The following is a 17,661-nucleotide window of genomic DNA, read 5'->3' on the forward strand; positions in this document are numbered from 1 at the left end:
GCCTTCTCTAGCTTTGAGGAGAATGTTCCCTAATCTTCTCTTATTGAGTATTTCACCATTCTGCTCCATGCGGGTTTGTGGCAAAATTCCGTTGTCATTCGACACATGTATGTTTCTTCACGATGTTTTCCTTCACCGCCAAATTCGAGATGAATTATAAACACAAATTAAGCACATGAAAATTCAGTTAATTTCCTGGGTTGGAATCGAAATCATCAGTTATGATGTACGCACTCTAACCACTAGGCCATCTTGGCTCTCGGGAATTGGGAGATAAAAATTCATACATGATTATTTTAAGTATCTGTGCTCAATAACTCTGTGATATCTGTGACTTTTGATATCACTTCGACAAAGTTTACTCTTGTCTCTTGTTACAGTCTTGAGTCTATTCATAAAGAATTATATTACTATGGTTACTAAATACTAATTTCTGTTAGACAGGATAGGTGTTAAGTGCTATTTGTTAAAAAAAAATTTAAAGAGTTTAACTACAACGTAGTAGCCTAGTACCTAATTGAAAACTTTTTGTATGTATCTAGTGTTACACTCACTACGTTTTAGCCTGCATTGGCTATTGTCACAGTATTCCCAATAGCATTCATTTAAAAAAATGCAAATATCTAGGAAGGGCTTTTCTTATGATATTTAGTTGAAAGTCTTTTAAGATGATGATTACAATTCACGGATTGCCTGTTACTGTAAGTATACGACTAAAATCGATCATAACATAATTATTTTTTTGGTTATAAAATTATTTTGTTTCAGACGAAGTATCAGGATTTAAAGATACTTATAAAACAAGAATGCAATATAAATGATTTTATTCTCGATTGCTTGGTAAATGAAAACGATGGTACAAAAAAAGTTCGTGTCGGCCTTGCAAATGATTCTGAAGGAAATCACATAATAAAATGCCTGAACGGTTATCGGATGTCAGGAAATACATTAAGACTCACTCCTGTAGGGAAATCGGCTGTAAGTTATTTTGAGACATAATCATGTGTTGTTTTTTTTAACTACTAGATAGCTTGGATTAGTACTATTTTTGTTCAATGTACTTTTTGTTGCCAAATTGACATAGTTCTGATAGTAGCCAAATGTTTGCACTAATTTTGTAGGCAAAGTAAGATTGGAATGAAAAATAAATTAAAAAATTATGTTTTTTTTAAATTAATTAAAATATATTTAATATTATTTTTTTAACATAAATAAATAAAAGTATTGTTTTTTTTTTTAAATTAATACTCACTTCTAAAATTAGAACTAAGGTATAAGCTTACAGTTACAATAACACTTGAAATAGATAGTATAATATTTGCTAACATTATAACATTTTGTAACTTACACCAGCCTTCAAATATTCCACAACAAAGTTCATTTGAAACAAGGGATAATTACCAAGCAAGAAATGAGTACCCGAGCCAAGGGTTTAATGAGAGGAACAGTAATAGACTAGGTGAAGCTGCTCGGCCAACACCATGGGCCGTTAGCAATCAATGGTCGTCTAATCAGCCAGTCCAAACCCAATTACCCAGTAGTTATAGTTATCAACAGCAACCACCGATAAATACATCTTACGGATCACAAGTAAGGGTTATTATTATGGAAATATGCATATATTTCTATATTTACTTCTTAATAAATTAAATTCTTCTTCTTGAATACAACTATGTATTTTGTTTATATTTTTTCATTTTCAAAATGTGTCTAATAAATATTGTGATATGTTATTTATACTATAAGTTAGGGTATTATTTCTTAGTTAATTAAAAAATTAAAAAGAATTTTATTTATATGTGAATTATTGTCTTTTTCAGACAAACCCACCACTGAAGCCGCAGTTTGAATCTCGAGACACAGTTCCTACTGGCCGTGGGCCTCAGGAGGCTCCACCATATGGATATAACACTAAAAGCAACCTAATTAGCTTAGGAGTGAGTAGAATTGAAACATATTTTTTATTTGCATTGATACCATTGTTAGCAATTATTTAAATGAGATATTTGGCATGTTAAATGAGCAGTGTATCAGTATTACAATATTGCTATAATATAAAGAGCATATTCTGATCCAAATGAATTGAATATAAACAAATTGTTTTATATTATAAATAACAAAGAGATCTTAATGAAAATATTAATATAGTAAATATTTAATAAAGCACTATACTACATAATTAAATGTATGTTTGTTTTAAGTTTTAAGATTCAATAATTAATAATTTTCTTATTCTGATATTCCAAATGGCCATTTTTATCAATAATCTTAAATAAACATCATATAATTATTCAAAATCTCAATCATTCATCACATCAATTTAATATTAAAATTTGTTTTTCTTTTATCCTCATGTTTGTGGAATATGCTATAGCTTTATTCCTTAATTAGTCCTATATAATAGTTTGATTGCATATACCAAAGGTATATGGAATATAGCTGCTAGGTCTTGGTTCTTGAGTATATTTAATATATCCACAATAAATATGTTTTTTCTGAGTTGCTATAATTAGTTTCTACTTATTTACTATATAGTCTACGGGAAGTTTAGTTGTATAGTTATATAATAACAATTTTCCAGCCTAAAGAAACATACCACCAAAGGAACATTCCATCTACATTAAGAGAAATACCGGTGGCCAGTCGACCTATTCAGTCCAGCAGATACCCTACTCAGAACTATGAAATGCAGACAGAGAAACCGGTTTGTATAATATTATTAAATAATTTACTTTTATTATCAATCATATATTTAACGACCTTGAGTAGTGTGTACACCGGTTTTCATTAGTTTTCTATGTTGTCTTGGGTCTGGCTGTATTGAGATGTGAACATCAAAAATGGCCATATATTTTTGTTTTATTAATTTGGTCAATTTATTAATCTTTTACACTGTGCTGTTCTAATTATGTTTGATTGATATACAAGCACCAAGCTTGAGGTGATTGTTTTAAAATTAATGATGTTTATGAAATGTAGTGCTTATTGGGTTTGAAGTTTGATCCTACATTTGTTTGTTAAGTTAGCCAGGTGGCCAGTCGTTAAAACATGTAATGTTCTAACGACTGGGCACCAGGAACAACGTATTTTAAAGTTATGCTTTTATTTATCAGATAACAATAATGAAAGACAACTTCCAAGGCCCCAATCAGTACAATGTAGGTGCTATTCATAGCCAAGGATCTGGAAACTATCCCGTGCAGATACAACCATCGCCCTGGGCCTCACAGGTAATTTAGAAATTATATATCATAACAATGTTACAGGCAAAAAAATTTTTTATCTCTTATCACTTTGAATGAAATAAATATATAATAAAATTATTTATATACTTTTTAAGTAAATAATTTTATTTATAGCAGCAACAGAAGCAATTCGAAAAACCCTCAACGATTGCGTATGATAAAAAGTTATATGAAGATAGGAAGTATCCCCAAGTGAGTCAAATGAAGTCCGTGCCGGAAATTCCTTCCAAATCAGAAGACCCCTACAAGGGATATGATAAGAGCAGGCATTTTTCGCCGCCACGGAGAGGTTACGGCAGAGACACGGCACCAGAGAGACGAATTTCACCCTCAGATAGAGACGTTTCACACTCAAGCAGGAATATTATGCCCGGTCGTAGATCGCCTGGAAGAAGAATTTCCCCTTCAGGCAGACAACCTGCCTACGCGGATAGGCGTTCGCCTGGTCGAAGGGTTTCACCAGGAAGACGTAGTTCGCCATCGAATCGGGCTGCTATGCATTCTAGCAGAGACATATCCCCAAGTGAAAGAAGAATCTCACCATCCGCTAGACATATTGTTCCAAGTGGAAGGCACGTGTCACCTGGTAGGAGGCTGTCGCCGCCTAGTAGGCGAATTTCGCCGCCCACCAGACCTATTATGGTCACAGAACGGCATATATCACCGCACAGTAGACGATTTTCACCAACCGGCAGGCAACCTCCCCAAATCAGACAAGTGTCTCCGGGCAGAAAAATGTCTCCCATAAGGAAGCTTTCGCCATCTCATAGAAGGGATTCTCCGCAAGTTAAAAAAGAAGAGTATGCGCGTGGTAGAAGAGTCTCCCCGCCTTCGCACTCACCCAGTAAGTAACTTTATATTTTACGCGACATTAACATTTTGAGAATATGTATATTTTAGTATTTTTACGTCATGTTTTTGAAGGGTGAGTGAGCCAGTGTAACAACAGGAACAAGGGACATAACATCTTAGTTCCCAAGGTTGGTGGCACATTGACGATGTAAGGAATAGTTAATATTTCTTGGGTGATAGTGACCACTTACCATCAGGTGGCCCATATGCTCGTCCGCCAACCTACACAATAAAAAAAAAACCACAGACTTTGACACCGTAAGTCGTTATGTTTTTTCGTACGTTGTGCAAGCCCGTAACTACAAATAAAAGGGGGACTACATTTTAGTTTCGAAAGTTGGCTATGTAAGGAATGGTTAATTATTGTTACAGCACCATTGTCTATAGGCGACGGTGACCACTGACAATCAAATCAAATCAAAATCTTACTTTACCAGTAAACTCGTAGTTTAGCCAAGTTTAAGAAAGGTGCACAAGAGGCGACCTTATCGCTTAAACACGGTCCGATCTCTTCCGTGCAACCTTCAGGTAGAGGAAAGAAACAAATCTAGAAAGAGGTAGAGGTGGTGTACAACTCAGAAATAAAAATAATACCATTGGGTTTTTTGTTCGTCTGCTTGTATATACCATAAAAATATAACTAATATAAATCTTATTTTATGTGTTATAATAATGCCGTTTATAATGTATATATGTTTAATAAGACATTGGTAACTCTCGGAAAAGTATGGCAGATTGGTGATTTTCGTGAATGGCTACTTGACGATGATTAGCTATCCAAAAATTAGCCTGGTACAAATGGTTGAATTGTTTTATTAAAATTAATGTATTCGCGTCGGTATGGCGGTCTGCAAGCCACACCCGAGAAGTATGGCATTACGCTACCCCTTCATTCTTTTTTTTCGACTATCTGAAAACACAAGCATTTTTGTGGAACAAATCGTTCGACACTCGTTATTTTTCTTACGCATTACATTACGCATCGATTAATGCCCACGCGATTGGGCCGCCGGTGCGAGCGCTATGACCATCATTTTCCTTTTTGCCTTTACGTAATTAAACCAATATTTGATGACCAAATATTTTGTCATTATCATCTCCCGGTCTATTTGTTTCTATACTAAATGTGTTACTAATTGAACAGTGGACAGACGAGTCGTCAGCCGCCCGTCTCCGAGCCGAGTCGTTCCGAGAGGCGTGGCGCCCCACAGGCAGGAGTCTCCTCGGAGGCAAGGAAGGTGAGGATATTACAGGATATGTGCAATTTTCCAAACGTATAAGATTTTTTGAAAAACATCATTATTAATACAACATTGCTTTGACTTTTCTTAATAACTTACGAACGTGTCTCAGAGTCCAATGATAGTTTTACTCTAATGGTCTATTTTTTGATTAATATGCGTATTTGAAAAAATAATCGACTTCAGCTTTTGGGTATAAAAGTGCTATTTTGGTATAAGGTACATACATATGCATTTAGTAAAAAGCGGCTATTTTAATATTACAAAAAAGAGAACAAAAAAGACACTCCAGTCTTTACTAATATTATAAATGTGAAAGTAACTGTCCGTCTGTCTGTCGCTCTTTCTCTGCCAATAAACCGAATTTGACGAAATTTAGTATGACTCAAATTTAAACTCCGGGGAAGGACATAGGATACTTTTTTTGCCTAACACATGTTAACCGACCACCTAACGCTCTGGCGACAACTAGTTTTATTATATATAATAAAATTGGAGTGTCTCTTCGTTTGTATAGATTTATTCGAAAATTAACTAAACTAATTTTCTTGCCGTTCTTTGTTCTTCTTTTATTTGCTATATGTCTGTATTTGGTGGTAGGGCTTTGTGCTAGCCCGTCTGGGTAGGTACCACCCACTCATCAGTTACTCTTCCGCCAAATAACAGTACTCAGTATTGTTGTGTTTCGGTTTGAAGGGTGAGTGAGCTAGTGTAACTACAGGCACAAGGGACATACCATCTTAGTTCCCAAGGTTGGTGGCACATTGACGATGTAAGGAATAGTTAATAATAATTTCTTACAGCGTCATTGTCTATGGGTGATGGTGACCACTTACCATCAGGTGGCCCATATGCTCGTCCACCAACCTATAACATTAAAAAAAAAATTCCATGAAGGTACTCACCTCCACGTCTCCCCGACAAGACTCAGGACTACCAGGACGATCGTCGAGCCAGTATCAAGAGCGTCAGACCGGCCTACGAGCCTCAAACACAAGTAAGACTAAGTTATTGAGTACGACTTAACCTCAACAGACAACCTATATACTATAACAATTAACTATCAAGTTAAAATAAATTTAGTATTTCAGAGTTTGTTTATAATTATTGAAAGTGGGTATTAGTTAAATAAAGGAAAATTGGGTTAAGTTTTGTGTAATTAGTTTGTTGTGAATTCAAGAAATTGCAGACGAAGGATGGAATCTTTAGAATTGGGGAGAATACTTACCGATGATTTTATTCAGAAGCATCTTAATATCTATCCAGAATATGAGCAAGTATTACAACTATGTATATTTTCTTCAGTCAAGAATAAATGCTTAATAAATGAAAGTAGATTATTAATGAGATGAGGAAAATTTGGTGTTTTCTGATGAAATTGGTTGATAATATTCTGTCAAGCAATGTTTATTAGATTATCGTTTTGGGATATATGTATATTGAAATAATGAAAGCGCAAGGAACTTAAGAGTTGATGCAGAATTCCTATGGATTACTTGTGCATACTAAAATTGTATTTATTTTAAAAGTATTATCATAGATATAATATTATTTGAAAACGAAATGCTAATAAAAATATAAAGCTCATTGGGGAAAGGATGAAGGCTTTTGAAGATTCATTTGGTGATTATTTTCTAATAATTTTTATTATTAGTAAAGTTCTGAATGAATGGAATATTTAAATCAATTATAATTTTTTAGTAAATGAAAAAGTGTACTGAGAAATTGGAAATATTTGATTATATGTATAGTTTAATTTGGGAAATGTCCTAGGGATTATAGATTTTTTTCATTTTGAGACCAATTGGGTTGACGTTGCCTGACAATTTGGGAAATACTGTTATAACAGTTAATTCATAATTAATGAGTTATTAACACAATACATAGAAATAGATGGTACAGGAATAGTTATAATTTCACAATAAATCAGACAATTCAAGAGATTTTAAATGATGTCTAAAATTGGTAAATACCTGCAAAGGTGCCAATTTATTGAGAGTATGGTGACCATGAGAATTAAAAAGAAATGGAAGGGATACAATTTCAAATATAGACGGTTAAGTCTACCATTTGGACATTTAATACAATCAGCTTGAAGTGATTTATTAACTAATTAATACTGAGTGACTAATAATAAATCAAAAGTGTTCTGCAAAAATATTTGCTTATTCATAATGGTGAAAATGTGTCTTGTGTAATGGAAGCACTTGACATCTAAACTTAACGAGTCTACTATCAGTCCTTATAGACCCGCTTGTCACTATTGTTCTGTACTTAGACATTGTTAAGATAAAGCCATTTCTCATGGCGTGCTTAACAATCTCACCGATTCCATACCAAATACAACGGATTTTGGAGCTTTTGCTGCACTAGCAAAACTCACAGTTCTCAATGATGATACACAAAGATTATTTATCTATGGCGAATGACAATGGTATTGTGGCTACATAACTATCGTTGATGCTTCTGGTATATCTCATTAAGTGCAGCTTCAAGAGCGTAGAAGTGATTCATCGATTAATCGCCATTAATATTTTAAATAATGACAATCTTCATTTAAAACATATTTTACTTCAAAGTTAATAACGACACAATGACTTTTCTATTTATCTTCATTTTGGAAGTATGACTTTAAAATTGACAATCGAATATAAAACCATAATAGAAGAAATGCGGACTATATATTTTATAAACGACAATTAGAATCAAATCAATGTGAACATATGTGTCTCATAAGATCTAAATTGACACAACAAGGAAGGGCATTGTGCTAAATATTCCTCAACAAAGCATCTATGTGCAATAAATACTTGTATTGTAGCGACATAGAATCGATGTACCAGCAATAAATATCCTCAAGAATAGTTTGCATTCGGCGAGAATGAGAAAAGTGTAAACACATTCTGATTACCAATTATGGTACCAATTCCCCTTAATTTTAATAGATGCCTGTAAAATAACTGCCAACTGCTGGGCTAAAGGCCTCCGCTCCCTTTGTGGAAAAGGTTTGGAACAATCCTTACTTCCAATTGGATAAAACGTCACAAGAAAGAATTTACAAGAAATAAATAATTAGATAAATTTAATAAATTGAACCAAGATCCACAGAGGCAACATAGTGCTGATTCGATTGAAGAACAGCTTAATTAAAAAGTTAAAATTTGCGAATAAAGGGTAAATGAAGATATTTATTATTTATTAATTGATTAGAAGGAGCCCTAATATGAGCAGATTAACTTATCTTATCTGAAGTCTGTGAACTACGCAAAGCGATTAAGTAAGTGTTGTGTTTACCCACTTCGTTTCGTGTTTTGAAGAAGGTGTTATACGAAGCCACACTAGTAAGTATGGTCAAAGGTATTAAATATAGAGAAGATATAAAACCAAATAACTTAATTTGATGGCCATTTTTAAATTAATTATTTGTGCAAGAAAACGATACCTTATTGACAACCACTTGTACATTTATTATTGTACTGCAGAAAGGAACTCGGAAAACCTTACTTAATGATATGGAACAAAAAACGGAACTGACCCCATACATCAATTAGAAATATTGTTACATTTTTTTTAATAAGTACACATTTTACTGTACCAATGTTTCTTATGTTTTTGAAGGGATAAAATGATGTTAATGATACTGTACGTATTTAAAAATGTATAATAGGACTGTCATTTTCGTGTTTGCATATTATATTTCAATTTACAGGCGTCAGACGAAGCTATATACTCAGGTGGTTATCGTCACACCGTCCGCGAGGACGCACAATATCCTGTATCAAGACAAGATTGGCAAGATAGGGAAAAGGCGTTTCCACCTAAGAATGTCATTGAAGATAGAAGAGATGTACCGAGACTTCAAAAGTTTGATATACAACGAGCGTCGGATCAACAAAGACCAATAGAACAGGAATCGAAGAGGTCCAGGTCTCGTACTTCTAGATCTCCTAGACGCGAAAGATCGCCATTGCGGGATCGTTACAAACGTCATTCACCATCGCCCCGCTCTCCTCGGCGATCTTGGGCCCTTGAGAAACGACGAAGCCCTGAAGCCCGTGACCCACCACCACCTCCTGTCTGGCCAGGACAAGATGCGAGAGAAGAGTACTCACATCAAACAAGATCGAAAATTCACGACCGTCAAATTGAAAAACATGTCGCCGTCTGGGAACCTAGAGAAAAAAAACGCGATGACTACCCACCCGCTGACAACAGAAGAGATTTTGAAGAAGAAATCAGAGTTCGAAAAGATGTTGGCAAATGGAAGCCCCTTCCTCTGTCAAGTCCTCAGGAATCATCTTCTCGTTTAGAAGATAAGAGTCGTGTACAAAAGGAATACACGAGGAAAGACTTCGAAGGTCATCATGATTATATCCGTGAAGGCGACATCCGCAAATCACATTCCGACAGGGTTGATAAAGGATATCAACGGCAGGACCGTGAAGTTAATCGTTATAAATCCGATCATGAACGGAGAGATGACATACCACGCAAACGAGAAGAATACTCTGGTCGCATAGAAGAAAAGAAAAAGGAAATATTAGAAAAGCAAGAGCAACTGCAAAAGGAGATCGATGAAGTTTACAAGAGGGCCGTCGATTTCACAAAGAAAGCTGTGATGTACAGGAAAGGCGAACACAAAAAAGAAGGTTACAGTAGTGATAGACGTCGTGACGAAGATCACATTCCTAACGACTACGAACAACGTTATAAACAAGATTCTTATGATGAAAGACACAATCGTGACGATCTAAGTAAAGAATATTCTAAGGAAATATTCTCAAGGAACGATGACGTTAAGAGCTCAAGCGAAAGCATTGCACAAAAACCACGTTTCGAAATTGACGTCGCACAAAAACGACACGCGCTAAGCCCGACAATGAAAGCAAAGAGAAGCAAAGCAATCGACGAAATCTCCGAAAAGATTTTGTGTAAATATGGCGGTTCCTTGCCCAGCGAGATCAAGAAACGGGTTCAAAGTGAACTCAAATGGACGCTCGGACGGAAACTTCATGAACTATTCGGGGATAAGGATGTTTCTTTCATAGAAATGGTAATTAAGTTTAACGCAAAACACACTCAGAAGGACGAAGAAAATATTTTCGATGAAGTAGTATCTAGCTTGCCTAGTCACTATAGAAATATGAAACGAGTTGCCCAAGGTAAGAATAAGAATGGTTCCGACTTTCACATTTTAATTGTTTTTATTCTAGGAAAACTTAATAAAAATGTTCTCATATTAAAGTATTCTAAACCATAATATAATGCATACATTTAAAATAAATAGAATAATAATTAATCCTATTTTAAGAATATGATTAATCTAATAATAAATGACATCTAAAATATAATTAATAATAAATATAATTAACTTTCAGATGATTCTGATGTTCCTGCTAAAAATTCTAGGCGATCAACTGAACCGAACTTTAATAAAGGTAAGAAAGAATCTTATCACTAATATTACTTAGCAGTATATGCTTTGCCTTCACTTAACTAAGAGTATTCATGATAAAAAACGTGTGCTTATTTGACTTTCACAGATCAACATGAGCCTAGTCCGCCTAGATTACATGGACAACAAAGTAAGTACCATTATTTTAACTGTATAAAATATCATTTACATCTTAAGCTTGACCTTGTGTGAAGTGTGGAAACGTATAGTCAACATTTCTATTATTAGTTCCAGATTGGAATGTTGGTATGATGTCACTTAATGTGCCAAATCCAGGGATTTTTATGAATTCTTCTCTCATGGTGCCTTTGCCCGCTCAGTATCAATTTCTGTCGACTTACCAGGAAGCGCCTCAACCGATTTTCGAAGAGAATAAAAAGGAGGGTTACAGTTTGTATTTGTGTAGAGACGATTTTCAGCCAATAGAAGACTACGAGACGGATAAATTAAAGGACTTTTTAATCCAACAACTAATAAAGGTCACGGAAACATGTGAGGGTTGGGCTCCCGACTTCACTCTCAATAACAAGAACAGCACGTACCGAAACGAAGTAATCACCCGCGACGAACGGTCGAGGGATTGGCTTTTAAGTTTAGATTTTAGTGATTTCACCGCATTTAATGTTCTCGTCTATACAAGTGAGGAGTTATGGTATGAGCGTGCAGCTATCTGGTTGCCAGGTCATTCCAGGTGTAAGAATATAGACCCTTTAACAAAGCTCAAGCTACAAAATAAAAAATTGGAGGGCGTCAATATAGGTAAGTGGAAGTTTGTCAAAAAGATTGTCACCGAGAAAGGTACCCGCTTGTACGTGGACATGCCGCCGTCTTCTGCCCGGGCTCTAGAGAAACACAAGATGATGTTGAGCTACGAACTCCAGAAAGTGAACGTGTTCCTCAAAGCGGTTGCGATTGACAAGGACGCTTTCGACGCGGGTCTGAATGAACCATCATTAAAAGTTGCTCCTTTGTCGGATAACTTTCCTATGCCATCGTTAGGCCACGATCCCAACATTGTTAAAATTGCAGCGAAAGGCAATAAGCCATTGTCCTTAGTAACAACAAGAAGAATTAAAGATCTCATAATATTTAGATTGTTTCGGTACCATCAGCTTGAGGGTAAGAGTAGGACAGATTTTGTTAAATATGGTTTTTGTCAACCAGGATATCTTGGTGTTTTACCAGAAAATGAAGAATCAAGAAAGTGGATATCCTCGATTGATTTAGGTAAAATAAACCGTCAGTTTTTGGTTGTCGTAGGAGCGGACGAAAATAAGACTATGTATTTTAAAATGAATATTTTCATACCTAGAGATTATGCTGTTAACACAGCTCTTGTATACGAACGTTTACGACATAGTAATCAAGGTGTAAAGGGAGTTAATTTCAGTTTATGGAAAAATCAAAAAATCGTTAAAAATAACGCGAAAGTTATATTCCAAGTTGAAATGGATTTGGAATCCGTTGAAACTATTTCTAAAATGAATTATCAATTAGATTACGTAGCGGACGGTCATGACATTAATTGTGTGACGGTAGACGCTGAATTTTCTAGGTCTAAAGTAGAAGAAATGATCGCTAAATACAGAGCTGAGATGACTGATACGTATGATGTAGCAAATATGGAATTAGCGTCTTCTGATTCAGAAGATGAAGTTATTTGTCTTGATTAATTTTCGGAATTAGCACTACGATACTAATACGATTTTTTTGCTCTTTGTCCTGTGCATTTCCTGTTAATGTTAAATAATAAAGGATTTATTTGGTAAACCGTTTTCTTGTTTTTTTTTTTGTTAATCGTGACTTCAAATCAAAAATTTTATATGCATTTAAATAGCCAAAACAGCAACGTAAACCTTTTTACAAAAAGTATAAATACTGGTATTCCTTATTGATTTTAAATGCTGTAATCGTCGATATACATCGAAAGGTATGTAAATACAAATATTACATTTTTTATTAAAAAATAAAAACAATCTAAGATCTCTATTTCAAAATTTTTCAGTTCTTCAGTTGTTGATGAGTCAGAAAGAGTTTCAGGATGACTGGATACAAAGTTGAAATCTTTCTTACGCGTTGAAGAATACCAAGTTTTCAAGAGTTATCCTTCGTGTATTCTTCAATGGTAAGAATATTTGTTTTAATCCTTATCCTCTGTATCCTTTTTTGGTATTCCAATATTGAAAAGCAAATTTAATTTATCATATGCGTTAAAAAAGCGGTTCTTTAGCTGTCAATATTACGTACTTTTTAGTTCCGACAGGTTCGATTGTGTCTGCAGTATCGGCATTGTTTTCAATGTTGTAAGTATCGGATTGGGTAGTTGTTCTAGGGTTTTGTTTCATCAAGATTGTCGTATGCTTTATTTTATTTTACAGCTTATAGAACATTACTTGTCTTTCTGTAATAATATACACCTTCCATGTTATGTTTCCTTGGCTTGTTAATGATTATATTTGCTAGTCATTTGCATGATTGTATCCCCTTATTGTTTATTTTTCAACTATCTTTTTAAATAGTTGCATTATATTAGGATAGAAATTCTCCTCATTGTCTATTAGTTTGAATATTATGGAAGTATACAATGACTTATTCCATCAGATCTTATGGAGTTTTCCGTATTAACACATTCATTTATTATCCATTCGTATTGATCGAAGTTTCCTTCTCATCTCAATTGCTTTACAAATCTTGTTAAATGTTTACGAGTTTTAAAATAACTCACAAAAAATGTCTTTAGTATAAAAACTAGGTATCACATTAATTTTGAGTTTTATATTGCTTAACATTGACCACTGCGCTATCAGTTTGTGGATACTACAAAAGTCTTATAATGGTTATTCCTCATACTAACTTCAGTTTCTTTGGCTTAGACCTCGTTTGTATCAACATTGCATCAGATCTTTCTATCTTCTACCAACATATTTCTTTTGTTTCCAGGATTAAAATAATTTAGGATACGAATTACCAAACGTAAATATTTATTCTACTGTTTCTGCGCAGCTCCTTATTGTTAATATTAAGTATCAGTTAAATTTAGTATTGCTGAGTCGGTTTTTGTGGACTGGCTTTGGTTCAATTTGACGTCTTTTAAACGTCGGATTTTCAGATTTTGTCAGTCAGTTCTCATTCTCTCTGTTCTATATGGTCGTATATGGTAATTTCAGTCATTCAAATATTATTGTTTTGTTGTAGTTTATACAGCTGAAGATGTATAAACCTTTCTACAGGTTAGGATTTGTGGATCATAAAAATGCTAAAGCAAAACTTATCCTCTGAAGCAAAGGCGTCTTTTACTCTTATCGAGAAATTGTAGAGCTTATTCCACTACTTTACTCCAATGTGTATACGTCTGGCAGAATGTTTTCCATTACATATATACAGGTGTCTTTACGATGTTTTCATTCACTTAGCAGAAGAAGAATTATAAACACACGGTAACTTAACGCCCTATTATTAGATAGATTTTACGATTTTTATCCACTGGACAGTCCCCAGTTTTCATGAGTCCCTATCTGCCGGTCTGAAAAAGCGTTCTCTGCTTATAAGAAAGTTTAATTAAGTGAACTCATCGTTACACTACATTAAACTATAAATGAATATGATTATGTGATCTAGTCATTTTTATATCACCAAATCATTAATGTTCTTCTTATTATTCCAGAACGTCCCGTTAGTCAGCGTGAAGCATTGAAGCCGAAAATGAATACAGTTTCTGAGAGAAAACGTTCTGTGGAAGTTACTCAAAGATCGCCTGAAACAAAACCTTTGAAACAAAAAACAGTCGAAAAAGAAGTAAAGGGTCCCGTACCAGCGAGAAAGCCAGAACTCGACGTTGAAACTGAAGTAACTGAAGAACAAGAAGGCGGCCAATTTGAACTGAATGCTCTGATGACCAGAGTCTTGGAAGAAGAGTTGAAGACTATTATGATTGAGGTACGAGTTATAATTAAAGTAAAAGTTGAACATCGATCCTTATCGCTTAGATGATTGTGTATTTCTTAGAAGCCTTCTGAATTCCTTCTATTATTTGTGCAATAGTAGTTTGAAATTTTATCCCAGTTACTATTCATGTGATATAATATGTCACAATATTTTTTAATTGTGTATCAAGTACCATCCCCGGGTATTAACGAGCAAGTAACTTGTAGCGATAGGGAATATTTAAAAGAAAAAACAATACCCTAAATTGATTATGGAATAACTGATATTCCAATTTTGTAATGTGATGTAAATTAAGCACTTGTGCTAGGAGCGGATGGCAATAGCCCAAAGGGTCAGGATCGATCCTGCGATGTTTGACGTCGCTAGGCGACCCCTAAGCCATTGCGCTATTAGCGTTTGTAATCATTCGTTCTCAATTCTGAATTAGCCCTTAGTAAACACATTAAAATAAAAAATACTTATTACAAAAGTTTCATAGCTAAAGAATAAAATGACAACACGTAATAAATTCAAACGAATTAAATAATTACAATTAACTAGTAAATTATATGAGGCATTTATTTGTGACTCTTAGTTATTTTATGTTTGTTTTTCGTCAGGTCTGGCAAGCACTGCCAGATGATCCACCGACAGAGGCAGAACGATTCGTTGCGGAGAAACTTCGTAACGAAGCCAGCGATGAAATAAGAAATGTATGACTTTTGTATTGAAAAAGAATTAACACCCTTCTCATATTTTTTTGTGTGTAAAATTTTAATAAATTCTCAAACTTTTTACAGGTTCTTGGACTCAATGTTACCAAAAGATTACTTAACGTCTATAATCCACTTTTTGTCAAAGTAAGTGCCATACAATTATCTATAAATACTTACGAAAAATTAAGTTTAAGAACATTTTTCTTCTTTATTGTATTAGTAATAGCTACATTTACAAACGTTAATTTTTTTTATTAACAGATTCATTTTTCTTGTCGACCTGAGAGCGGCTGCCTCGCAAAATTCCTAGATGATTACAAGATAAAGGGTTTCAAACGGATTCATAAAGAGACCAACACATTTGCTGCGCGACTTACCTCAATAACAGACTTTGATAATATCTGTTCTGCCAAAGATATCCGCTGTGGTGGGTAAACGAGATCATTATCTAAAAATAGGTTAAACAAAAACGTAATTACGAATTTTATAAACATATTGTACTTTTGTTGCAGGAAGCGCGAAAATAACTGTATCACCGTGTTATAGATTTTCACAATGTCCTAAGAAACTCAATACAATATTTGCGGACAAAGATGAACAAGTTGGAACTGAAAAAGATGAAACAAATGAAATAGAGGATGATGAGAAGGAAGCAGTCACATCTAAAGAAAAAATAATTCTTGAATCAAATACCCGAGAAGAAAAGATAACTAATGCACCTAAAGAGAAAAAGCTACAAGATAAGATCGGAGAAAATGAGGCGTCAGAAATAACTCAGACACAAAAAAGTATATTACCTGAAAAAGTCAAAGCAATAGAAAATGTAATCCAAAAAAAGACAGTTGTAACAAAATCCCATACTTCCGAAAATAATCCAAAAATCGAAGAAGTTAATAAGATGAATAAAGTGAAAAGTTCTACAGATAAACTTGATATTTCTGGAAAGAAAACTAAAATCGTAGAAAACAAAACAATCAAATGTCCAACCACTAAAGCTATTACTTCTGAAATAAAACCTAAACTCAAAGAGCCAAAAGAAAACAATAAAATCAAAAGGCCTATAGCTAAACCGGTACCGAAGATTGTTTCGAAAGAATCTTCCAGAGATAAAATTTTGAGTAAACCCCTTAAAGCGACCGCTATAAAACAAAATATGAATATTAATGAAGATGATATAAATGATTTTGAAATTAACAATGAATTTGATGAAAATGATGAAATGAACGATGAAGAAATACTAGCTCTCATATCTGGTGGTGTTATTGTTGACGAATGCATTGGTTCCGATGATGAATAACATTACTTTAAAGTGATTTAAAGTGGATTAAAAAAATTCTTCAGGAAGTAATAAATTATTACAAGATACATTTTTAAACTAAGAAAACTGATAAATAGGTAATTTGTTTTTAAACTACATGTTGATAAATAAAAGGTGATGTTCCAAATATGACTTTATTTTAATAATATTTCTGGGTTCCCAATTTATTAATAATAAAACTTATTATACACCAATAAATGCACATAATTAACAAATATCTAGACTGTTCCATTCAGACGGGTAAAAGGTGTAAAAATAGACATATTTAAGTACATATTTCATGCGATTTGCTAATAAATCTGCTATCATGGATATGAACTACAATCTTAATATATCTTGGTTTTTAATATTAATACTCGATTGAACTTCACAAACACGAAATAAATCCACACTGTTTACTAAAGTAACTTCCGATGATTCGTTAACATCGCCGACATTCAAAAAGCTTTTACGTCACGAATCCATAATGACTCATAGATTATTCAGTAACAGTCTGTAAATTTCCCACTGCTGGGCAAAGACCTCCTCTCCCTTGAGGAGGAGGTTTGGAACATTCCACCACGCTGTTCCAATGCAGGTTGGTGGAATACACATGTAACAGAATTTCCATAAAATTTGACTCATGCAGGTTTCTTTACGATGATTTCGTTCACCGCAGAGTACGCAAATTAAGCACATGAATATTCATGCTCGGTGCTTGCCTGGGTTTGAACCCCCAATCATCGGTTAAGATGCTCGCGGGCCATCTCGGCTAGACTAAAACTTGATTAAAATTATCTTTTCGTGGCGTTAAAGAACAAATACATTAGTTTATTATTCTTTAGTTAGTAAGTTATAGATCACTTTTGATTCGACATTATCAAAATGTATATACAATATATTTATATATATGTATTAGCTGACACAAATA

The 17,661-nt window shown here is 34.1% G+C and overlaps 1 protein-coding gene across 4 annotated transcripts; it reads left to right on the forward strand.

The window, feature by feature from the left end:
* The first annotated feature begins 347 nt into the window (after positions 1-347).
* On the forward strand, positions 348-16,880 carry LOC124540613 (microtubule-associated protein futsch-like). 4 transcript variants are annotated; one of them, XM_047118279.1, is made up of 17 exons: positions 348-701; positions 769-978; positions 1,354-1,590; positions 1,821-1,937; positions 2,582-2,704; positions 3,114-3,230; positions 3,360-4,089; positions 5,242-5,335; positions 6,236-6,335; positions 9,048-10,500; positions 10,717-10,776; positions 10,882-10,923; positions 14,458-14,729; positions 15,338-15,430; positions 15,518-15,577; positions 15,695-15,860; positions 15,946-16,880. In XM_047118279.1, the coding sequence occupies exons 1-17, from the start codon at positions 669-671 to the stop codon at positions 16,728-16,730; spliced, it is 4,692 nt and encodes a 1,563-aa protein (XP_046974235.1). In that variant the 5' UTR covers positions 348-668; the 3' UTR covers positions 16,731-16,880. The 4 variants fall into 4 exon arrangements, with proteins under 4 accessions (XP_046974235.1, XP_046974236.1, XP_046974234.1 ...); XM_047118280.1 differs by lacking the exon at positions 10,882-10,923; XM_047118278.1 differs by lacking the exons at positions 14,458-14,729; positions 15,338-15,430; positions 15,518-15,577; positions 15,695-15,860; positions 15,946-16,880 and adding an exon at positions 11,022-14,296 and having other exon boundaries at positions 3,363-4,089.
* Positions 16,881-17,661: the final 781 nt, after the last annotated feature.

This window comes from Vanessa cardui, chromosome 26 (genome assembly GCF_905220365.1).
Source record: "Vanessa cardui chromosome 26, ilVanCard2.1, whole genome shotgun sequence".
Lineage (NCBI taxonomy): Eukaryota > Metazoa > Arthropoda > Insecta > Lepidoptera > Nymphalidae > Vanessa > Vanessa cardui.

What these genes read in the sequence shown, in the direction of transcription:
- LOC124540613 (XM_047118277.1), top strand. Translation starts at nt 669, where the DNA reads ATGATGATTACAATTCACGGATTGCCTGTTACT. An exon ending in CTCCTGTAGGGAAATCGGCT is followed by an intron (nt 979 to 1,353) that starts GTAAGTTATTTT and finishes AACTTACACCAG; the next exon opens with CCTTCAAATATTCCACAACA. An exon ending in CATCGCCCTGGGCCTCACAG is followed by an intron (nt 3,231 to 3,359) that starts GTAATTTAGAAA and finishes TTTTATTTATAG; the next exon opens with CAGCAACAGAAGCAATTCGA.